At 32.4% G+C, this 26,442-nt stretch overlaps 1 protein-coding gene across 1 annotated transcript in view; it reads right to left on the bottom strand.

The window, feature by feature from the left end:
* Positions 1-1,699: 1,699 nt before the first annotated feature.
* Positions 1,700-26,442, bottom strand: part of LOC148300193 (uncharacterized) — a gene marked incomplete at its 3' end in the record, with an annotated part of 177,075 nt that continues 152,332 nt past the window's right edge. Inside the window, exons 17-22 of the mRNA XM_088275129.1 lie at positions 12,966-13,119; positions 9,843-9,962; positions 7,163-7,288; positions 4,023-4,292; positions 3,005-3,328; positions 1,700-1,790 (exon numbers count right to left, since the gene is read on the bottom strand). Coding sequence (XP_088131255.1) covers positions 1,700-1,790; positions 3,005-3,328; positions 4,023-4,292; positions 7,163-7,288; positions 9,843-9,962; positions 12,966-13,119 — 1,085 coding nt within the window. The remainder of the gene's footprint in view (positions 1,791-3,004; positions 3,329-4,022; positions 4,293-7,162; positions 7,289-9,842; positions 9,963-12,965; positions 13,120-26,442) is intronic.

Raw genomic sequence — 26,442 nt, 5'->3', positions numbered from 1 at the left:
TTCTTGTAACCACTTTTTATTGGTACTCTTTATCCAACCGGTTTCGACAAGAACCTTGTCATCATCAGGGTTTATGTACTTAATTAAAAAAACATTTAAATACTGATAGTTAATTACCCTTCCCTTACCAAAAACCTCCACGCACTCCGTACACCATATGAAAATATGATTTTAAAAATATGAAACCGGTTGGATAAAGTGTACCAATAAAAAGTTGTTACAACAAAGCTGTTTTATTTTATAAAGTAAATAAATATTCAGTAAGTACATTTTTGTATTTTCCCCAAAAAAAAGCACTAAAGTTATATTTTAAGAGTGAGTAAGGACCGCTTTCAAAGTTGAGAATGAGTATATTTTAAGGGTGATTTATGTTTGGAAATAGTAGAATAGATGCGCAAGATAAACACTTCTGCTATTTGTTTTCATCTATCTTTCATTTCCTCTGCCTTCGTCCTTTTATCTCGTTCACTTCCGCATCCCATTCCCTACACCCTTTCCCTTTCTTGGGTCAACGCTCTATGGCTTGTAAACACAATGTTCGATAATTTTTACGATTTAATTATTTTTTAAACGTTATGATTATTATATTTCAATTAAACGCTTAAAAAAATAAACAAAAATACGAGAAAAAGCTCAGGAAGTTGAAATGGTGTCACGTCATATCCGCCTCCGTAGCGTAATAATCAGCGTGTTTAGCTGGAAGTCCCGGATTCGATTCTCAAGGGGAAGTTACCCTATTATTATTACCTACTGTAATAGAAACATAGAAATAATAACCCATTTTCATATAATTAACGATCAACTTAACATAGTAACAATTTGATGCAGTGTCCATTTCCCCATTGGGTGCGGATGAGATAGGAAAAAGAAAAACATATGTATATATATATATATATATATATATATATATATATATATATATATATATATATATATATATATATATATATATATATATATATATATATATATATATATATATATATATATATATATATATATATATATGTAAATAATGATAATTCGTAATTTTCCATTTTATAATTATAATGTCTACCGGTTTCGAAGCTAATCGCTTCGTAAAAATGACTGTTTTATACTAAAACACTATCTACTAAACAATATTCAAAATGTTTAGGGAAGGTTAGGGAAAAAAGCTTAGGTAGATCTCAAGGGGCTTAATTTTTTTGTGTTGATTGGCAGTCACAGTCAAAAGGGATCAGGGATGTTGAGTGATTGGAAACATATTAAATAATGGACTTTTAGCAAAATCATTTACTTGTGTATTTATTACTTGTAAATTATCATTAATTGCCTTTTTAATTTCTAATATTTCTAAGTAATCTAATTTCAGTCCTCTATTGCATGTGTGTAATATATTTTGACCTTTATTTTTATCAAATGAGTGATTATTTTCTATTAAGTGATTGGAAAATTCAGAATACTATAATTATTAAGGCATCTTGTATGCTCTTTACATCTTTTCTAGAAATTTAAACATCCGATGATCGATGATTACTATAATAGACTGATACTATAAAATACTAACCTAAAATATATCAACCTGTGATCATGAATTATTCCAGCCTAAGTGAGGTTTTCAATAATCGGGAATATAAAAATCAGATGTAAGTATGAAAAAAGTCCTGAAATGTTACAAGAAGAGAAATATTCAGAGTATATTTAAAAATCCACTTACTGGTCGTGTACCCGAAGGAGTCTTCATCCTCAGGATCTGCCTCTTTCTCCTCCTTGGTCCTTTTTATATTTCCAGCACTCGCTCTGTCAATCTGTCGAAAATAAATCGATAGTTAAAAAAGAGAACTACACATTTTTTTCTTTTTTATTTGCATACATTTATTTAAATCACAATTTATACACATTAAGAACATTTTATTTTGCAGAGACCCACCAAGCCACCTTGTGTGTCTTGTCGGTAGAGTTCTTTTTTTAATACATTTTTATTGTTTTTTCACGATTTTAACCTAATATACACACAAAAAGATAAAAAAAAATTGAATATTAACATTTTACAATTTCCATAAAATTTACTCTTGATCATTTACCCATTCCTTTATTTTGCGTTAGCTCCATATTTTATTTTGAACTCTAACGTCCGTCGGCAACAAATTATCAGATGTTCAGAACGATATATTGCAGTGTTTGACTTCCATATTTATTGTTAATTATAGGACCAACATTGTTTTTTAAAACTTAGAAAATAAATAATCAAAAATCACGCCACTTTCTGCAACGGTAAGCAGTTAGAATAGAACACCACATCACTCTGTTTTAGCAAACCATCTTCGCCTCTTCCATATTCATGCATCTCCTCATACATATTCATCGATTATACCACCTAACCTAACCAATTTCAAATATTTGAAATACTCGGTCGTGAAAATTTTTCTTTTTTTATTCGTCTGCTTCCATTTCCAAATACATTTTGCCTTAAATTTTTTTACTGTCATTTTTTTAAATGAGACATATTTGTGTTTTTATTATTTACAAAAATACTTCAATTTCATGCTTTTTCTGAACCTAAGCGGCTCATTATTAGAAATAGGTACCAAATCGTGGCAGAGTGGGTTCGAACCGAGAAACTCCGCGACACTAACCACGGGACCACAACCCGACACTTTACAGAGTAAACCTATCCATTTTTAATTGAAATTTTCATTATTTGATAGATATTACCACAAAGTGACTGCCGAATCAATTATTGTAATTAAAAATCTATTATTTTTATTTTGAATTATAAACTGATGCAAAGATGTAGTAACTGTCTAATCATCACGCCGCTTTCAAGCAGGGGTAGCCAGAGAGAATAGAACGCCACACCAATTTGTCTTTGCACACAATCTTCGCCTAACAAATAACCACGGGACCACAACCCTAGACTGTTATTTCCTCGCTCATTCTTTCCACTCATCTAAACCATCTCAACATACCTTTCTTTCTGAAACACAATTTAAAATTCGATAATTATTGTAAAAACACTTACTTCGACACCCTTAGCAGTGTACGTTCTTCCTTCCAGTTCCCTTCTGTCTTCTTCCTCATCTTCTTCGCTTTCCTCGTCATCGGAGTAAACAATCTTCTCTTTCTTCACGGGCAGGGGTGGCGGCACATCCTCCTCGGGCTTGGGGGTGACTGACGGACTCGGCGTTCCCATGGAGGTCTTGGATGGGCTCGGAGACACTACACCCAACGCAGGAAGGTCTGCAGGTTTGCCAGGAATTGGCGAAGCACTTTTTGGTAGATTCGTTGGAGTGGTTGACCTGCTCACTGGTTTTTCATACAACGGGGGACAATCAGGCTCGGTCACCTGGGAACAAAAAAATTAAATATTTTCACATGTAGGTGTATTGTTAACACATTAGTGGGTACAATATGTCACTAGTGAAAATTATACTGATTCAAGCACAATGTGTCGAAATTGGATAATTTTTTCGCTCACTCCTTTCAAGAACGTCATATATCGAAAATCGTCAATTTTCAGTTGTGCATGTTTTCGGAATGCTTAGAAAATGTACTGTATCCCAGCAAAAGGGGCATATTTTTAACTTAATGTTTACCCGCTGCAGGGCAGAAAGTGTTGTTTTTGCATTTTAAAGAAAAGGTATTGTTTAATATTTTTATCAACCACTTAATATTTTTCAAATGGAGAAAAAACCTTTGTGTTTTACCTAAAAAGATCTGTTGTACGGTGAAAAGTTCAAAAGCTTGATATTTATTTTTAATACATTTTATTATATTCTTAAACGTTAAAAACGATCTCCTGAAAAATCGAGTTTTTTTTATTTACGTCGTTGTTGAAAGGAGTGAGCGATATGTATAGAACTTCCAAGAATTTGAGTAGTGTGGTTATCAAACATGGGCAGAATTGGTGAATGTTACAGTGTGTAAAGTGATCACTAAAACCAGCCTTTGCAACCCCGTAAATGCCCAGACATCCGTATTCTTCTATATCTTTGATGAGATGTCAAAAAATAATATGATTAACACGGATTAAATTTTACCTCTAAATCTGGAGTTTTTGGAGGCCCCGGAGCCCTGGTCTTCTTCACACTTGCAGTAGGTGAGATTATTTGACTCTTTCCGCTGGTCCTAGAGCTGGTCCTCAGCGGAGGACTGGCAGTCCTATTCGACGGACTCGCGGCACCCCTGATGGAAGGACTCGGAGGAGCCCGCGATGGACTCGGACCGGACTTGAACGGAGGACTTTCGCTCAGGGTGTCGGTGGAGCTATTCACCTGCTTCTGGCTATCTACCTCGCTTGAATCTGTGTTCTGTGGACACCAATGATATTCACGGCTGTCAAAACTAAAAACACAGTCAGGGACATTTTTTTACAGTCCTTTTTTTTGCATTTTTGGAAGTACAATCTACTTAGTCCAACAAGCAACAAAAAACGTACTACAAAAAAATGTCCCTTACTGTGTTTTGAGTTTGAAAAGCCGATTATCGTACATTATTTTTTTTTATTTTCTAATAAGATTGTGTAATATTTGAAAGCCTTTGTGTGTACAGCTTAACCTATTGAAATTGGAAGAGATTTATTCCAAATAGCAAATAGAAGAAGATATTGAATTTATTTTCTAATGTTAAAAAATTGAATATCAATTCCAAAAAACAAACAAAAATCCAATATACTCGTATATATTCTAAAACTAAATTAGTTTTATTAAGCGCAACCGGACCCTTACTGAATTTTACTATTGCGAATAACCCCTTCACCTTATATTTTGTACATAAAAAGCATTGTGAATCTTGTGGTATGGCTATTACATAATCTCCTTATCATTCATCGTTCAACTTGTGTAATATTACATAAAAACATTACATTGCTATCATGATTACCGGTTTTGGTTTAACCATTCCATCATCAAGTCAAATTTTTGTCATTAACCTTCGACTAACAATAAAGTTTGTAATATAATACATATTGATTCGTATTTCTCTCCCAAACAAAACAGACAAAGTGTTACAATTTTTTTCTTCTTCATTATGGTGTGTTCTTACCTCTCTTTCTTAATATATTAAGATGAATCAAGAGAGATGTTGAACACATAGTGTAACGAATAAATTATTGCCTCTAAGAATTGTCTTTATTACTTTTAATTCTAGTAATGATAAATGGGGGAATTGATACATTTTATTTTATTTGTGTGGGAATTATACAGCTTGTACTTAAAAAATATAAAAAATTGATCGACACTGATATATCCACACTGATGATTCCACAAAAATATCACTCATTCCTTTCAAAAAATCTTGATTTTACGGGAGATCGTGTTTAAAGTTTAAAAATTTAATAAAATGTATTTAAAATAAATATCAAGCCACTTATTGAACTTTTTACTGTGCAACAGGTCTTTTTAAGTAAAACCTGAATGTTTTTTCTCATTTTGAAAAATATTTAATGTATTTAAAAAAATAATTAAACAATACATTTCTTTCAAAATGCAAAAACAACACTTTCTACCCTGTAGCGGGTAAATATTAAGTTGAAAATATGCCGTTTTTGCTGGGATATAGAACATTTTCTGGGCATTCCGATAATATGCTCAACTGAAAATTAACCATTTTTCATATATGATTTATGTTATAAATAATGTTTTATTGCATTTTATTTTATTATATTTTATTTACGGTTTATGCCTTTACATAACAATTTGAGTCATACTCTTGTTCTTTTTCTTCTATATTTTGTATTCTAACATCTCTTTATTCATATATATTATTTAGATGAATCGATAGAGGAGCTTAATTCATAGTGTAACGGATAAATTATTGACTCTTGGAATTGTCTAAATTACTTTCAATTCTAGTATTGATAAATAGGGGGGAATTGATACATTTGGGCCATATATGAACACAACACCCGGTAAATGTGGGTTTGTTTACACGGGGCAAGTCAGCCGTGAAAAGGGCAAGGTATTTGGCGGGTGGCGGTGGTGGTGGGGCGACTCGGGGAGGAATAATTGCAGAACAAACAGGGAATTGGAGCTGCGAATTGTAAACTAAGCACAAAACGTGTTACCATTCACGCCTAGCTGTTGTTACCCATATTGATTGAAATTGAAAGTGTCGAATAACACAAACTGTTTACTTATTAATACGAACAATGACAATATTGTATTTGAGTGAAAATACTTTTTGTTACAGTATTGAAAGCTCTATCGCTCTCCCGTTCAAGTTGCTATCTTAAAGGGGTACTCGCAAACATACAATTCAGTATGCGACCGGCTGCGCGAGGGGTCAGACGTGTTTCCGATCACAATTTTTTTGTAATATATAAATTGGATTTTTTTTTTGTTGTTTTAAATATAAAGTGAAATTTTTTTAGCTGCGTACCTTTCCATGGCTCTTTTCTTTTCAAATCATTTATTTGTTTTTAAGAAAAACTTTATTTTTCAATACACAAAAGGCATTTTAAGCTAAAAATGCAATCATTTCAAATGTTACCTGTTTTTTAAATATTAGATTAAGTATTGAAGATTTTTTTAAGAATATAATTCGTGGGTAAAAAACTCGAAAATATGCAGATTTGACTTAATGATGCAGTGTTATAAAGTTTTCAACGTTCTGTAAACTGTCAAAATACACCGAGTAGTTTAAATGTTATATTTATGTGGTTTAACAAGTAAATTTTACATTACGTTTAAAAGCGGGTATTTTATTCAGGCTAAAAGCTGTAAATAACAGGGATTATTCAAACAGGGATTTGAGAGTAATCGTTTTTTGACAATATACACATGATATATTGACTTTTTTTCAAAACTCTTTACCTTTCAATAACTCTTTTTTTTAAACCCGTATATTTACTTTATTTCGGAGAAAAACTTGATTTTTAAATTCAATGGAGGTGTTAAAATAAAAAAAAATCAATAACGTTAAATGTTACTTGGGCTTAAAGAAAATTCAATTACGGGCTACTGATTATCCAGCCTTAAATAGTGTAAGTCAAGTCTCAGTGCCAGTTCTAACGTCAGTAACTAACCCAATGTAAATCCGCCTTCAGGCCGAGTTTTTTTTTCCTTTGGGTCAAGGGATCTTGCATCCTTTATGTCACCGCGACCATATCAGGTCTATTGTGACTTAAGGCCGAGTTTAATGGCGTTTATAATATTATTTGAGGATTATTTGCTCAACTTACCCAAGGAAGAAGACTTTGAACCAAAAATGTGACGGGGTCGCCAGCAGCTCTGATGATCTGAACAGCCTTTTCGTGTGACGCCGTTCTAACATCCTCACCGTCGACTTCGAGAATTCTGTCTCCAGTCTGTGGAAAAATACCATCAATGAAACATTATTCACCCAAGCTTACATGAAAAAAGGTTGAATTGAAATATTAAACAAGTGCGATTAGTAGGCAAAAAAAACCTTTTGTGCACGCATACTTTTTTTGAATTCTTCATAGGTGGCTTTTTGACAATCGAGAATAGAAAGAAAAATTTAAGGACGCGTCACGTTTATTGGGGACATTTCATATTTATATATATTTCACATTGAATGTATTCACAACATTTTGAGTGTGTCCAAATACTTGTTCACAAAATCTGGATTATCTCCAATTACAGGAGTTATTTTCATATTATTTTTTGACATCTCATCAAAGATGAAGAAGAATATGGAAGTCTTATTCTTCTTCATCTTTGATGAGATGTCAAAAAATAATATGAAAATAACTCCTGTAATTGGAGATAATCCAGATTTGTGAACAAGTATTTGGACACACTCAAAATGTTGTAAATAAATTATCTGGTCAAATTATAAGCTTAAATAATAAAAATGAAAATGGTATTTTCTGGCGTTTCTCATGTGTGTGATTATAATCCAGGATTTGGACCTCACATACTAATATAAGAGTTTCTGCTTAATAAAAAGCTTCTTTACATCTCACCAATAGATGCCTCTAGTGAAGTTCTAGTGATTCAAGAACAAGGTTTCTAAATTGGTTCATATATAAAGAACTTCCAAGAATTTGAGTAGTGTGGTTGTCAATAATGGGTAGAATTGGTGAATGTTACACGTGTGTAAAGTGATCACTTAAACCAGCCGATGACGGTCGTCAGCCCCGTAAATGCCCAGACTTCCATATTCTTCTTCATCTTTGATGAGATGTCAAAAAATAATTTGAATGTATTCAATTAGTATTGCTTTTTTGTTATTTTAACAATATTCTCTTACGATTTAAACCGAATTTTGATCAAAATTCATAATCATAAACATGACTTGTTTGATCTACTTATTGTTTTATTTTTGAACGGTTATTATTTATTTGTTTTAAATATACATATTAAATAACACTGGCCAACAATGATTTTGTAACTGAAATTTTGATGACTAATTTGAACTAAGTTAATCGTTCTTATTTTTAGTTTATATGGTGACAAGCTTGTGTCACGTCAAGTTTTGATGTTACAGTCATGGTATCTAGACATGTTTTAGTCTAAGGTCTAAGGGATTCAAAAAATGTATTGATAATATGGAGTAACAGTGGAAATATATTAACTTATTAATATTGAATACGATAGCATTATATGTTTATACATGAATAATAAAATAATGTTTTGTCAATATCAGATTTAAAAATATCCATATCTAAAAAATCTGACCTGCTTCATATTTTTGCTTTCGTTTTTGAATTCAGCTATGCAAAGTGCTTGAAGATCAGGTATTTTCATCCCAGTTACAAAATAAAAGTCGTGAATTTTTGGCCAGCGTAATTTTTTACACATTTTAATACAATTTTTATAACTGTATTGGTAAAAATACCTGTTTTGTGTTACTCGTTAACGCTCATGAATTTATCTAACAGTTCCATTAACTTAAAAAAATAAAAATAAAACATTTACATTAAAAAATAAGGCTACACGTTGGGCACCAATAATTTCTCGAAATTTAAAAAAGGGTTTATTTTATTATTGTTATTTTTTATTATTTTTATTTGCCGAAAATTTGTTGAGAAAGCCAATAATACAAGAGTACTGGACGTTTTGATAAAGTGGCTAACATCAATTTTGCGTCAAAGATCAGATAATAAATGGATATGATTTCTCAAAAGAAAAAGAGGGTGAAATATTTCTGTTTGGGTGAACTTATATTATATTGATAAAGACAGAGTTTGTCTAGTCTAGTGAAGTTTTATATTGTATTATTAAACTTTGATGTAGCCAAATTTTAGAAAACGTTTTATTTTATGGTAAACGTTATGTTTCTACAATTCATTGTTTAAAATAATAATTTAAAAAGCCATATTTAGAAACAAAAATAAAAGTATAATAATTCACAACATTTTGAGTGTGTCCTAATACTTGTTCACAAATCTGGGGTTTTCCACTTAGGAGTTTCTTTTTTCATCATTGTCATCTCAACATAGATGAAGAAGAATATGGTCTAAAAAAGTCTAAGTATTTATAATCCAATCATAGATGCCTGTTGTGAACTCAATCACGGATCGTCATGAGATGGATCATATATGAATCTATGATTTCCAAAATTTGAATAGTGTGGTTGGCAATAATAGGTAGAATGGTAAATGTTACACGCGTGTAAGGTGATCACTTAACCAGCCTATGTATAAACATAGATAAACTGGTAAGTATTTATTATTTTTCAATTTTTTTTATTAACAAAATGACGGAGTTAAATACAGCATGTTCAAATTATATAAAAATTAACTTAACGTTAGTGTATCAAGAAATATTAATATATTTTAAATTGACTTAATTAGTTCAATAAATAATGGTCCATTTTTTATCAAAATATTTGATTTTTGAACTTAATAAATACACACAAAAGGGACAAAAAGGATATTGTACAGCCAAACTTACCCTCAACTCTCCACAGTGTCCCGCAGGACTATTGGGAACGACATTCTTGATAAATATTCCGGAAATTACAACATCTGTCGTAGCGGAGTCCACTGATCCTGCAGAATTGGTAATGTCCACCTGAGAAAGAAAGCAAACTTAAAGCATTCATAAATTATTGATTTATATTATCCACTGACACTTCGTGATGGAATTGCAATATATTATTAAATTAAAACCAATATTTTTAGCTTTTCCACTTTATTTTTATTTGACCAGCGACCGGGTTTCGTCGTTACCGACATCATCAGACTGGGTTCCACGTTAAAGATTGGCAATCAACAAGACATCAACTTTCTTTTTTCTTTTTTTTCTTTCGTCGTTACCGACATCATCAGACCAGTCTGATGGTGTCGGTAACGACGAAACCCGGTCGCTGGTCAAATAAAAATAAAGTGGAAAAGCTAAAAATATTGGTTTTAAACTAATAATATAATAAAATATTGATTGTCTATTTATTAAATATATATAAATAAACATAATGTAAACCAATCATACAGAAATTCTTACAAATCACAAAATAGACATTTCATATTTTTCTATTGAAACATCTTTTGTCTGACCCTGATAGTAGTTTTAAAAATCTTGTCTGAAAACTTGAGTACACATCGCGAGCACAGACTATGACTGCGCGCCGCGCAGGCTTGCCAAGTTGACGACTAACGCTTTTGCTAGTCTTAAGAACAAAGAATGTGGGCAGGTTTTCATGCTGACGGTATACATATGTAGTACTAATATGAATATTTCTTAAGAATTCTAACATTTTTTTATAAAATACAGTATAACTTCCAATTTTTTTTTGTAAAACTTCTAATTTAGGTTGTAAAACTTCCAATTTGAAGTTAAAAAACCTGTTTACAATGAAGCAAAGTCAAAGGTTAACGCAAATTTGAAAGAAGTATGTATAAGTATAAGTAGAAAATATCTTGGATTAAAATTAATAGGGTGGTTCCACTGTAGCACTAAGACACTGATTAGCGCGGCTGCAGTCAAAGTGAATATTGTCTTGTTGATTGCCAATCTTCAACATGGAACGAGAAAATGAGAAAAAAATAATCGAGTCGATTACAAGCGAAAGGACCTCTGCCACGTATTGAATATAAAAATATCTTTGTTTTAACCACTTTTTTTTTATTATTATTAAAAAAAATAATGATAATAAACCCTTATCCGCACCCCAATGGTGAATAGAGCACTGTGTCATATAAACGCAGTGTTATCTTGATCGTTTATACATAAAGGAAAGGTGATCAGCCCTCCGCTTCAGGTACCAGTCCAGGGTAATATAGAAGAATTTTTTATTATTAGTACACTTTATCCTACCGGTTTCGATAATAACCTTGTCATCATCAGGGTTTATTAAATTCTAAAACATTAAAATACTCATAGTTAATTACATTCCCTTACCAAAAACTTCCACACACTCCGTATACCATATGAAAACATGATTTAAAAAATATGATTTTAAAATCTCCTAAATGTTATTTTTATTTTGCATTGCGTAGCAAATCCAAATAACAATTAAATAAATAAATAATAACTAGTTGTTATTTGGAGTTGCTACGCAATGCAAAATAAAAATAACATTTAGGAGATTTTAAAATCATATTTTAAAATCATATTTTCATATGGTGTACGGAGTGTGTGGAAGTTTTTGGTAAGGGAATGTAATTAACTATGCGTATTTTAATGTTTTTAATGTTGTAGAGTTTAATAAACCCTGATGATGACAAGGTTCTTGTCGAAACCGGTAGGTTAAAGTGTACTTATAATAAAAAAGTGGTTAAAACAAAGTTGTTTAATTTCAGAAAGTTTGTAAAATGTGCCACAAAGTATCTGCAAAAAACATTCGGGAAATAAAAATATCAATTTTAAATATGATATATGTCACAAAGGAAATTCTTTCGTCTTTTATTTTTACAAATCAGGCATTTTCTTTGTGCCAGGGCATCAAAAAGAACACGGTCACATATTGGATAATGTATCAAGTAGAGTATGTAGCAGTGCAGCAAGTACCAAGATAAGGTTGTTCGATACGTTTTGTGCCTATTTTCAGCTCACTGGACCGGAAATCGCTCGCATCCTTTGGGGGGATTTTTAGGTTCTGCCTACAGAGTCCTTATCGAATTATCTCCGCCAAGTGTACTAATTGGTTCAACTCCAATTTACGCATTTGAAGTGAACTGATTCGGAAGGCAGATGAATATAATTGTAAAAGGCTTTAGAATTAAATGCTCATTTTGTTGCTTGCCAACCGCATTAGTCAGATGTAATCATTCACCGATAATCCATCGGTAACTAAAAAAAAAACATGCCAAAATTGTGCATTTTACCTCCGTCTTACGCTGGGGTAAGAAATTTTTTAAGCAAATGAGATGATTCAAAAGGGTTTAAATTATGTGATAAAAAATATACACATTTTACTTTTTAACAAATATGTTAGAATCATAAGTATCGTTTACCGAGATTTTCATCTACTGGTTCTAAAATTCTAATAAAAAAGGCAGTTGTTCAGCATTTGGTGTGTTTTAGACGTTTTGTTGGTTTTCTTTGAGACATGAGTTGCATTTATTTACTATTATGTACAAAGTTTATAGACCGTTATAATGGATTTTTATTTCTTCTAGTTAAAAAACGTGTTTTATTTTAATCTGCGTTGGAAAAAGGAGAAATAATCCTGAGTGAGCCAATCAGAAACTTGACAGCATTTGCTCGTTGCTCGGAGGAAACCACGTGAAACTCCTCGGAAGAAAGTAAACTGTTGACTGTCGTCTACAGGCCTTCCGTTCCACTAGAAAAGGGTTCTATATTTAAGAGTCCTAGCTTGGTTTATGGTTCCAATGTCCTTCACTAGGTTTATCATGTAAGATACCACCTGAGGTGAGAGTTTCTTATGAACTAACACGGATCCGATGCTGGATAAGTCAGCCATAAACCAAGCTAGGATGCACCTCCAGTGTGTCCTAGCTTGGCTTATGGCTGACGCTTCATTGAATGTACATGCTCAGTACAGACAGTAAATTAGGTCTGATTGGCCTGATTTTTTATTGTGAGATGACATCTCTTTATATGATTGAAGCTTACCTTTCCTCCCACGATGCTGATGCCCAGGGAGGCTCCTGGCACCCTGGCAACAGCCACCCGCCGCGGCTTGCCCCAGTGGCGGTTCAAGGCCTCTGCATCTCCCCCTGGACTGACGCTCTTCTCTCGAGAGACGGTCATAGTTGGCGCCGGGACACTGAGAAATAAATCGTTCAATGACAACACAATATTTACTGGTATAGTTATTGACATCGGATTAACTGTACTGTAAGTCTTCGATTTATATTTTATCCTGACATTTCTTGGTGGAAATGTATTTTATATAATAAAACAACAACTATGTATATTTTTATTGATTCAGCATTTACTTTGTGGAATGACATGTTGATTATTTATTATTATAACATCTCTCTTAATACTTTCCCTCTTTTTCTTTTTCCCTCTTAATTCAATAAATAGCCATACATAACGGATACAATATAACGTTAATAAATAAAATGTTAAAAAAAGAAAATAAAAAATAATCTGAATAAGAAATACTTATACTCAGCATGCAACATGAAGCAAAATATTAATGTTGGTACAAAGTTTTCCATACTGGGTTAATAAATAAACAGGTTTCTAAACTATTACCCTCTCATATCCAACCTGCGTATTATACGAGTAAAAACTTGGGTCAAATTTTTGGGAACTCAAAATCAAAGAAAACATATTAGATTAAGCGTTATTAATGGAATTTCTTGCGGTGACTGCGATAAAAAATATATTGGCCAAACTGTGAGAAGTTTTTTTCCACTAAGACAATGGTCTAGTAAAATAAAACGGAAAAACTATAAATATACATAGTTGTTTTATTATGTCTTTGACTTAAAGAAAGGTGACCAACAGCAAAAGTGACCATATTCTAAGAACGTTTAATTAAAATACTAATCCCATATCAACATTTACAACTTATTATCTAAATAATTCCTTTAATACCAATTGTCTTGTCAAATAAAGTATACTGGAAGCCTACGCTATATTCCTGGATTCCGATACAGAAGTTCTATGCTTCCAATCAGACTAACATTCGAGAAACAAAATTTTAAGAAATAAATAAGGAAAATTATTTTAAACAACCTTAAAAAGTATGACTCAAATATGTACAAATATAAATATTTTATTTTATATGCTTGTGTTTTCACATACTAATGAGAATAATTGTCGTTCTCATAAGTGGTCGTTTTCACACAATATTTACATAATAAATTCAAATATGGTCTTAAACACAAGTATTTTATTTCTAGATCGTAATGTTAATTCACAAAGTTATGCCCAGTCGATAAATAATATTCGTAATAATAATAATTAAACCCTGAAGAGGGCAACAGGTTGTTGCCGAAACTAGTTGGTTAATAAAAATGTGAGTGGATCAAAGTCTTTTAATTTCTCAAAATAAATAAATAATATTCGCATCTCATGAATCTCGGCTGTCCAATCTCAAAACACAGTAAGGGACATTTTTTTGTAGTACGTTTTTTTTGCATTTTTGAACTAAGTAGATTCTACTTAGTCGAAAAATGCAAAAAAAAACGTACTGCAAAAAAAAATATCCCTTACTGTGTTTTAAGTTTGGACAGCCATACTGTTAGTAGTTCAGCTCAATAAAACTGTTTTTTGTGATCTTGAGGGATCGGAATAGGTATCATCATAATTGTACCAACTTCTAATAGGAAATGATACATTAAAAAAATAATAAATCCTTTTTTTATTTTCACCAACTAATCCTTAAATCTCTAAACGGGTTAATCAGATACAGATTTTACTTTATGAGAAAACTTTCATAAAAGATGGTTCTTTTTAAATCTTTTAAACTTTAAATTAAAAAGTTGGCCCCAATTCACTCCAAATCAACTTTTTAATCACCACGAAATGTCTTTTTAATGGGTTTTTAAAATATTTTTTTTGTTAAGTCTCATTTAGGAAAAATTAATCAGTCCGGTGCTTTGATTCATCCCGTGCATCGAGCTGTTACCGGATATTCTTTGATATATATAGCAGGGATGGAGAACCTATGGCACGCGTGCAAGTGAGACGATTTTGCATGGCACGCGAAGAGAAAAAATAAAAGTAATTATAAAAATTCAAAACATGTTTCAATAGCCACGTGTATTTTTTCCGTTCATCAATAGTTTCGCAAACGACAGAAACGAAGGACATGACGACATTCATGTATAAATATATCGCATTGTTTAATACTTCCCACACGGTGCTAGTCGAAACAATCGGCGGGTATGTATGAGGAGATGCATGAACGTGGAAGAGGCAAGGAATATTTGCAAAGACAGAGTGGTGTAGTGTTCTATTCTCTCTGCCTACCCTGTTAGTTAGTTAGTGCTAGAGCCCCCTGAAAAGTTTTTTTTTGTAATAAAATCTCACTAATAATGAAGTTTTAGAGTAGTAAATTGTTTTATATTGAGTTTTTTTTGTAGTACTTAATTTTTTTTCGATGCATGAACGTTTTGTTTTTATTGAAAATCTGAAGCTACACAAACATTCGATGCATTTTTATTTCCATGACATGTGGCACGCGACATATAACGATTTTTTAGTGTACTAAATTTTATATTATTTCGAGAAATAAAAATACTTTGTGTTCTGATCCACTCACATTATTAAACAAAGTATTTTTATTTCTCGAAATAATATATCAATATGATCCACAAAGTTAATGCTTTCAATATTCAAAACATACTAAAATTTTATTTTATTGTAAAAAAAAACATAAAAATCAATTTTGTGACAACTGTTTCACCTAGTTATGCATTTTCAAACTAATGTCAACATTTATGTTAATACATAAATACAAAATACGTAAATAAATAAAAATTAATATTTTAAATCAAACACAGATTTTTTGAGTCTACTAAGTTGTATTTTATTAACAAAAACACATAAAAAATTATATTGTGACAATTGTTTCACCTTGTTAAGGCGTTATCAAACATTCGTTTGATAGTGCCCTAACAAGGTGAAACAATTGTCACAATATAATTTTTGATGTGTTTTTGTTAATAAAATACAACTTAGTAGACTCAAAAAATCTGTGTTTGATTTAAAATTAATACATAAATTAAAATGGAGTTCTACAAATTAAAAACGCCAAATCAATAAATAATGTCAACACTTTCATAAGCAGGCGAAATGTGTAACAATAAAATACAACTTAGTAGACCCAAAAAATCGGAGTTTGATTAATCATTTAATACGTAAATAAAAATGAAGTTCTACAAATTCAACACAAAATCAAATATAAAATTAAAATATAACTTTGTTTTTATATCACTAAAAATATTTTATTATAGCTTAATTATAATATCTACCGGTTTCGAAGCTTACCGCTTTTTTTTTCAAGACTGATCAATACTTAAACATAGACTAGTATTAATCAGTGATAAAGAAACGGTTAGCTAAGCCGTTTTAATTAAGTAATAATAAAATATTTATACTGATTTTAATATTTTAATTGTTAAATGGAAAATCACAAAGTTATTGCTTCAAATTTAAATTATACCAATTATTTTATTATTTTTTGACATCTCATCAAAGATGAAGAAGAAAATGGAAGTCTGAGCATTTACAGGGCTGACGACCGTCATAGACTGGTTTAAGTGATCACTTTACACACGTGTAACATTCACCAATATTCTTCTTCATCTTTTATGAGATGTCAATTTTTTAATGAAATATAAATCCTATAATTGGAGATAATCCAGATTTGTGTACAAGTATTTGGACACACTCAAAATGTTGTATACAAATTATATTTAAAAAAAATTGTACTCAGGCTTTAAAAGGTTTGTCATCCCTGATATATAGGGTGTATTTATCAAAGGCACGTAGGTACCAATATACTATAAAACATCGATGCAATGTTATCGTGGCTGTCACCCATCCCTAGTTTCAGCATGTAGCCATCTGAGCAGAAATTGAAGCAAATTGAAGTTTTTCATGGAAAAAAGTTGTTTGACCGCATTTCCTATCTATTCCAACCCTTTCAGTGCCGCGGATTGATGAAGCTTGATGCATTTTATTTTTGTTTCTTTGACAGGTGCAAAATATTGTTGAAAGGGATCAAAGGGATAGCTACAAATGGAATTGTTCATGCCCACATATGCATAAGGTTAAAAAAACGTATAATACATAGGTATCCATATACGAGCATATCGTAGTCGTACAGGAGAAAGTGACCAACTACCAAAACGTAAAATGCTCAGGAGGCCCCATTTAAGTCACTTTTGCTTGGCAAGAAAATAAACATCAATGCAATTAGTCATATTTAACAAATCAATATGTTATACTTCCAAGTTTAAAATCCTTTAAGATTTTTTTCAGGACAATATTAAGCTAGTAAGATATCAAATAGTTAATGACCACGGTTTTGTAAGAAAATGCACTTGGTCACATTCTCATGTATGACTACGATATATCGCTCACTCCTTTCAACAACGTCATATTTAAAAAAAATCGTCAATTTTCAGTTGTGCATGTTTTCGGAATGCCCAGAAAAAAAGGTGATCATCCCTGCGCTTCAGGTACCAGTCGACGGTAATATTAAATGAAAAAATGACATTATTTTTAGCCCCCTGGAATCAGACTCGAGATTTCCAGAAAGGTAGTCAAACGCTCTAGCAATTACACTACGGAGGAGATGCCATGATAAGAGGAGTAATTTTTTGCACATATAACAGAAAATTGATGAAAAACATTGAATATTTCTAATATATGAAGTCTTACACCTTGATACTCATATGAATTTTAAATTGTGAGGTGAAAATTGTCATGTTTACATTAAAATCCTAGTTTTACTTGGTAAATACCACTATTTCTTATAATATATTCTGACACGTGTTTCGATGCATTCCGCATCATTTTCAAACACGATAGTGGTAGTTAGCAAGTAAACTCTAAATAAAAAATGGATATTTATTACTGTCTAATCAATTAATAAAATTAAAATCCTAGTCAGAAGCAGTTTCAATTTTATACCGCAACTCACAGATTTTTTCAGCGGAGGTACTGAAAGTTCAATAAATGGCCTCAATCATATTCAAACAAAACTGAAAGCGTCAAAACTCAGAGTAATGAAGAATTTACTTTGATTGTTAAACGATCAAATCTCATTGTTGGATTTATAAGGAGGATAATAAATAACTTTTTGAAAAGTTTGCATTCAATTTGAGACTTGAAAGAAGCGATTAAAAAATGGGAAGAAAGATATCTTTCTATGGGCAAGATGCAATTAAATAAAAAATAATCATATCAAAAAGTTAAAAAAACCAAAAGATAGTTGGATATTATTTAAATGTTAAATGTACATGTAAAACCCTGATGATGACAAGGTTCTTGTCAAAACCGGTTGGGAAAAACATGTATTAATAAAAAAGTGATTAAAAACAAGGTTGTTTTATTTTATAAAGGATATTATTTATTTTATTTTATTAGGAAATTATACACAAAAGTTAAATCAATCAAGAACATAAATGAGTTACACAAAATAAGTACTATTCTGGTTGCAAAATTCCACATTTGCAGATTTGTAAAAATACCTGGAAGAGGGACGGGAGGGAGGAAAAGGGGAAAAGAAAAGATCAAAGCTCAAATTAAAGACAAATTGTATGGTTGATTTTATGATATTTATGTTACGAATGCTGTATAGAACACTAGGTCGAATCGCTTGAGAGTTATTGAAACTTGTATTCAAATCGAAGTTAGGAATCGCTGAAGAATCCGCAAAGACGCTAATCCAAAACAGTTTGATTAGTTTCAGGTTTCCTGGATTATATTTGCACACACTATTCAATAGTATAAATAATTCGACAGGTACTGTTGCGTAGTTAGTTCAACGCTTGACTCCAAAACTGGCGTCTCGGGCTCAATTCCCGCCAATCGGAAAATAAATTAAAGAAATATTCATCTTCAATAATCTAGATGATCGTCATGTATTTATCTGTGACAAAAAGAAACGCAGAGAAGCTCAAATCCACACAGGGATCCATGGAAAGATCCATGCTTGGTTTAAGCCAAAGAAAGAAATATAAGAATACTGAAGAGGACTATATCCAGCAGTGAAAGACAGAAGGCCAAAGAACAAGAAGAAGAAGATGCACCATTAGGTGCAGATAAAAGTCAGTAGTAGAAAAAAAAGTCTAAAAGTCATCGTTACTACGTAAACGATTGATATTGACTACCAGGCGTTGTGGTATCGTTGTATCGTGCATTTGCCTCGTCGAACAAATCACTGCGATTCGTTCATGCATGGCTGCGTCTGCCGCATTTCCATTACACTCCCAAGGAATCGAGGCATTGTTGAACAAGTTTCCATGCGGTTTTGTTTGGATTACAATATCTCGCTGAAAGACTTACCGAACTAAACGGAGGAAGGCTGGTACGGATTAGTGCAACCTTAGCTGGCTATGGAAGTTAGTTCATGATGCACTAGTGCACTGAGTAGTAGATACTCCTGCTCCAGCGCAGTGGCGGACGCGGCAGCTCGGAAGTTTTCCAGTGACGTACTGAATTATAATTACATTACACATGCTTCAAGGTAGCGAGACTTGGCTTTAAACAGGGCCGGATCGGATGTAATATATTATACATTTGTAATGCTGGAATATTTAACTGAGATTCTGTAAGGACATCTTCACTGAATTATTTTGTAAAAAATCATCGGTATCTTAACACAGATTAAAAGTTTATAAAAACAGTAAAATGGAATTTTTACTGTTCACAGGGAATACGACCTGTAACACTCTCCTTATCATTCATCGTTCACTTTGTGTAATACCACTTTTAAAAATACTACTTTGTGACTACCGATTTCGGAAAAATCATTCATGTTACGGTCAGACATTTATACAAAAATAAAATTTGTCACGAAGTAGTGTTTTTTAAAGTGGTATTACACAAAGTGAACGATAAATAATAAGGAGAGTGTTAACAATATTTTGAGTGTGTCCAAATACTTGTTCACAAATCTGGATTATCTCCAATTATAGGAGTTAATTTTCATATTATTTTTTGACATCTCATCAAAGATGAATAAGAATATGGAAGTCTGGGTATTTACGGGGCTGACGACCGTCGTAGGTTAATTCATCTCACCAATAGATTTATCTAGTGAAGTTATAGTGATTCAAGAACAATGTTTCTGAATTGGTTCATATATATAGAACTTCCGAGAATTTGAGTAGTGTGGTTGTCAATAATGGGTAGAATTGGTGAATGTTACACGTGTGTAAAGTGATCACGTAAACCAACCTATGACGGTCGTCAGCCCCGTAAATGCCCAGACTTCCATATTCTTCTTCATCTTTGATGAGATGTCAAAGAATAACATTATAAAACTAACTAACTAACTAACCATCACGCCGCTTCCCCGCAGGGGTAGGCAGAGAGAATAGAACGCCACACCACTCTGTCCTTGCAAACATTCATCGCCTCTTCCACGTTCATGCATCTCCTCATACATACCCACCGATTGTTACGACTCTTAACCTGACCACTTTCAAGTATTTGGCATACCGGATCGTGCCATGTCTTTCTCGGTATTCCTCTGCTTCTTTTCCGAATTACATTTGCCTCATAAATTTGTTTTACCGTTTTACTTTCCTCACTCATTCGTTCTACATGTCCAAACCATCTCAACACACCTTTCTTAATTTTATCGATAATGCTTATCTCAGCTATGCATTCCTTCCTTATTTCACTATTCGAACAACATTATTACATTTGTTAATGTTATTACATATATACAACATTATTACATATGTTAGTCAGTAGGGAATTGAATGATGAATCTCAGTCCGCCCCTGGGGTCTTGTTGTCACACAGTTGTCAGTAAGGCGGTCAGGGAAGCCCGTTCGGTTGTTATCCTCCCTTAGGGCAGGGAGCAGGGAGGGGAGGGGAGGGGTGGCTCCATCGCAGTAATAACGTGAACCACCCCGTCATAGCGATACGCAGCTTTAATGCTGTATGCGCTACGCCGTAACTCGAGGTACCAAGAAATATTTATATCCTAACTAACTAACCATCACGCCGCTTCCCCGCAGGGATAGGCAGCGAGAATCGAATGCCGCACCACTCTTTGTCTTTGTCTTTGCAAACATTCTTCGCCTCTTCTACATTCATGCATCTCCTCATACATACCCGACGATTATTAAGACTCCTGACCCTGCCGCTTTTAAGTATTTGACATACCTGATTGTGCCAGGTTTTCCTGCCAATATTTATATCCAACATATAATATTGCATCTAGCACTCTCCTTATCATTCATATTCGTGAACGATGAATGATTAGGACAGTTGTTGTGTAACATTTCCTAAATAAAACAAGGTTTGTTGGATCAAATTCTACATTTGTTTATGTATATGTTAACACGTGACGCGTTTCGTCTTATTAAGACATTACATATCAAACACGTGTTTGTAGATATAAATAAATAAATGTAGAATCCAATCCAACAAACCTTGTTTTATTTTGGATATATTACCCAACAATTCAATATAATATTCTACCAACTGTCTGCAGTTACAATAAATAGATTAGGACAGTGTTATATTATATTAGCACGCTAGAAAGTAAATAATGCTTTTGATATACAAAGAAAACATCGCTTTCTTTGCATCATACATATTTATCATCTTAATAGAAGTATCTTGTACTGAGGGCACATTTTACGAAACTTGTGTGTGTCCTAATCCTTGTTCGCAAATCTGGGTTTCTCCATTTAAAGGTTGATTTTCATTTTTTACATCTCAATATACAATAGATGATTCGCGTCCCGACGCGGATCTGACTTAGGAGGATGCTAAGGAGCTGGCACCCGACAAAAAAGCTTTGAGACAGTTTGCGATATCCATATGCTCCACATAGGGAGCGGAATATAAATATAGATGATATAGAACATAGAACTAGGGTTTATAACCTGTTGTAGGCTGGTTAAGTGATCACTTTACACACGTATAATATTTACCATTACCCATGATTACAAGCACACTACTTAAATTTTAGGAATTCATACATTGATCTCATGACGCTTTACATATGAGTTCACAGGAGCCATATATGTAGGATTGAGAAAGATTTTCTTTAACACAGTCAGTGATGAACAGTGAAGCAGGTAAGTAAACAGGAATTTAACACTGTCCTTCACTTTGTGTAATACCACTTTTATAGGGTATAAAAGTGGTATTACACAAAGTGAACGATGAATGATTAGAAGAGTGTTATATTATCTTTATACTAGACGCGTTTAGAAAACTCATTCGTACAAATTTATTCGACTTAAAAAAATAGGTTGTGATTTATTAGTTTCGTGGCACCCATTATGTTCATCCCTTATACGCCTGTCAGTATAGCCTAGTCACGTGCTACACCGTGTACCTTTAGTCAGTACATAGTACATCAAATAAACGCAGTTGCATGAATCTTGTCCTATCACGTGCTTATGCACACACGAGTATCACATGGCTCTCTTGAGAAAACGTTTACCTGAATACGTTTCGAAATTTCATAGTGGGATTATTATTTTAATTAATGAAACATATAATATATACATTATTATATTTTTCATTTTCAAACCCTTATCTGAACCCAACGGTGCATAGGGCACTGCATCATATAAACCCAGTGTTATCTTCGGGACCTCCAGAACGATAACCGAGCACATTATTATATACCATATATGTACTTTGTCTTGCCCTCATTCGCAACCAATGGTGCATAAGGCACTGCATCAAATTCATACAATGTTAGGTTGATCGTTATTAAAATGAAAGAAAGGTGAAAAGTCCTTCATTTCAATTACCAGTCTAGGAAAATATTTTATTAATGAAACAATAAAATTTATATTTTAACCCTACTGGAAATTAAACCCAGTACCTTCAGTATAAAAGCTAAGCGCGGTAATCACTACACTGCATACATAACATAAACTTTAATAAATGATTTATTTAAAAATGAAACTGCATTCAAGTTTTGATTTTACCTATTTTGTATATTAAAAGCATTGATAACTTTGTGTTATGGTAATAACACTCTCCTTATTATCCATTGTTTACTTTGTGTAATACCACTTTTATAAACACTTATTTTTGACTACCGGTTTTTTTAATGTATTTATTATTATTCATTTTAAAAAATCACTTTGCCTAGTTATTCGACGATAAACCACAGAAGTTCTATACCACTGGAAGTTATAAAGCTACCCAAAAAATGGTAAAAAGTCACAGATAATAACGGTTAATATGTACCTACTTCATTAAAATCTATTTTAATAAAGAAATTTTTTGTTCAAAAAGTTCCCAAAAAACCACAGAGACATTTTATATGTCCCAATAAATAAAATACCAGGATTAATTATATGATGAAATACATATGTATGACTCAAAATAAATAAAAATTTATCTTACATACACCAAATTGCTATAAAATTACTTTATTTTCTTATTATTTTTTGACATCTCATCAAAGATGAAGAAGAATATGGAAGTCTGGGCATTTACGGGGCTGACGACCGTCAATAGGCTGGTTTAAGTGATCACTTTACACACGTGTAACATTCACCAATTCTACCCATTATTGACAACCACACTACTCAAATTCTTGGAAGTTCTATATATATGAACCAATTTAGAAACCTCGTTCTTGAATCACTAGAACTTCATTAGAGACATCTATTGGTGAGATGTAAAGAAGCTTTTTACTAAGCAGAAACTCTTATATTAGAATTGTAATTTGTAATTGGAGATAATCCAGATTTTGTTAACAAGTATTTGGACACACTCAAAATGTTACTTTATTTTCTCATCTTGAAAGTATATAAAAATCAATGCATCATATAGGTACAGAATATCTGGGGAAAATATTACATTGTAGAATAAAATTCATCATTTTAAGTAGGCATACCAATATATTAAACAGCTAGAAACTCGCTGAAAATTTGTTCAGTCATGAAATTAAATTAGTCGAGTAAACACCCGAAGAAATTGGTTCCTAAAGGTAACTCTGCGATTACACATGAGAGAAAATATACATGGTTGGTTTTAAAATTACATATATGACCTCGGTTCTTGGTAGACGGGGCTTGAGGCGTAAAAGAAAATAATGGCTCAAAAATATTCGATAGTGGTTTGGAATACCGGTGGCAGCAACCCTCATAAGGCTGGTTCAGGATCGTGTGGAGTTTAGGGAGATGAGAAGTAAAATAAGTTGAGATAGGCGAGTGTTTTTGCCTAGAATTTTCACTCATGAATTACCTATATGAAATTAAAGTAACTTTAAACATAAAGAGAATGAAACTTAAAAAAGTTTAAGCCTGAATAGGGTCATGATAAGCGGTATTGCATAAGCCGTAGCTACATTTCAGAGTCACTTGGACGTTAGGTAATTTAAAAAAAATGATTTTAAGGAAAAAAAACTCTTCGATCTACATGAATTAAATCATGTTAAAATATAAGAAGTTGAGATACCAATCACATACATTATTTTTTGACATTTCAACAAAGATAAAGAAGAATATGAAAGTCTGGACATTTACAGGGCTTACGACCGTCATAAGCTGGTTTAAGTGATCACTTTAAACCCGTGTAATATTCAGAAATTCTACCCAGGATTGACCATCACACTACCTACTCAAATTCTTGAAACTAATATATTGATCAAACTCAAAACACAGTGCTTGAATTCACTAGAGAGACATCTATGGTGGTATGAGGGAAGCTGTTATTAAGCGGAAACTCTTACATTTTTATGTGAGGGCCGAATACTGGATTATATTCACATACTTGACAGCCTATACCCAGACTTTCATTTTCTTCTTCATCTTTGTTGAGATGTCAAAAAATAATTTTTAAAAATATCTCCTAATTGGAGATAATCCAGATTCGTGAAAAAATATTTGGACGCACTCAAAATGTTGCAAATCAATAAAATAAGTTAAAATATACTTAAAGCTTTTACTTTTTACCGTCACTAGGAAGCATTGATCCATATTTATTTATTAATTACATCAGTGTATTAGTATTAAATAATAAATTTTAAAAAATGATTATTTTTACTGTCGTGTAATTTTTATTGGCAAAGAGGGCCAAAACGATCGGAAATAAGCGATTGAAAATCCGACTTATAGTCCCACACCACGGAAACGCCTTACATCATTATATTATAACTTACAATACTCGACTTTTGTGTCGGATCTCATTTCCGTTTTGACTTGCCAATATTTTTTTGCTTTGGTTATTATGTTTATTTTTATTCCGCAATTGTATTATTGTTCAGAGCATATTTTGGCTTCTTATCAAAACCGAACGTTAGATCAATCATTCGCATATTTATTATTTTATTTTATTTTAACAAAAGTCGGAAAGTCATTTGTACGGAATCACTCATACTACTCATGTACATAGTATATAAACACGGTATTATTATACAGCACATATTCTGTACAAAATGTAATGGATTATGTTTAATTTATAGTTTCGGCATCAACTTTGTGGTAAGACATGTTTACAACATTTTGAGTGTGTCCAAATACTTGTTCACAAAATCTGGATTATCTCCAATTACAGGAGTTATTTTCATATTATTTTTTGACATCTCATCAAAGATGAAGAAGAATATGGAAGTCTGGGCATAAAGTAAAGTGATCACTTAAACCAGCCTATGACGGTCGTCAGCCCCGTAAATGCCCAGACTTCCATATTCTTCTTCATCTTTGATGAGATGTCTAAAAATAGTAAGACATGTTACAATGATTAAAGAAAACACTTGTTTTTTACCACTTAAACTAAAAAACTAACTAACCATCGCGCCGCTTCCCCGCAGGGGTAGGCAGAGAGAATAGAGCGCCACACCACTCTGTCCTTGCAAACATTCTTCGCCTCTTCCACGTTCATGCATCTCCTCATACATACCCGCCGATTGTTACGACTCCTAACCTGACCACTTTCAAGTATTTGGCATACCTGATCGTGCCATGTTTTTCTCGGTCTTCCTCTGCTTCTTTTCCCACTAACATTCGCTTCATAAATTTGTATTACCGTTCTTTCGTCATTCATTCGTTCCACATGTCCAAACCATCTCAACACACCTTTCTTAATTTTATCGATAATGCTTATCTCAGCTTTGCATTCCTTCCTTAATTATAATAACTTAGGAATATAATATAATATAATATATTATATAATGAAATATAATTCCTTATATTCATTCAGGTCTGTATAATAACTGTATGTTATTATACAGACCTGAATGATGGAAGTTTAACTTCTGAAACATGTAGTCTATAATAAAACTCAAGTGGTAAAAAACAAGTGTTTTCTTTAATCGTTGATTATGTTTAATGTGATGAAAATTTAAGTTTTTTCTTAGAATATTTGTGGAAAATAAAATTCATTAAAAAAATAAATGTACCATATGTACCGGCGAGTATGTATCGGCGAGTACCTATAATTGAATATAATATTATCAGAGCAAAAC

The sequence above is a fragment of the Brachycentrus maculatus genome, unplaced genomic scaffold (genome assembly GCF_059751285.1).
Source record: "Brachycentrus maculatus isolate JH-2025_06_01 unplaced genomic scaffold, ASM5975128v1 h1tg000797l, whole genome shotgun sequence".
NCBI lineage: Eukaryota > Metazoa > Arthropoda > Insecta > Trichoptera > Brachycentridae > Brachycentrus > Brachycentrus maculatus.
Note: the sequence above shows the minus strand (reverse complement) of the source record. Positions and strands in the feature narration are given on the sequence as shown.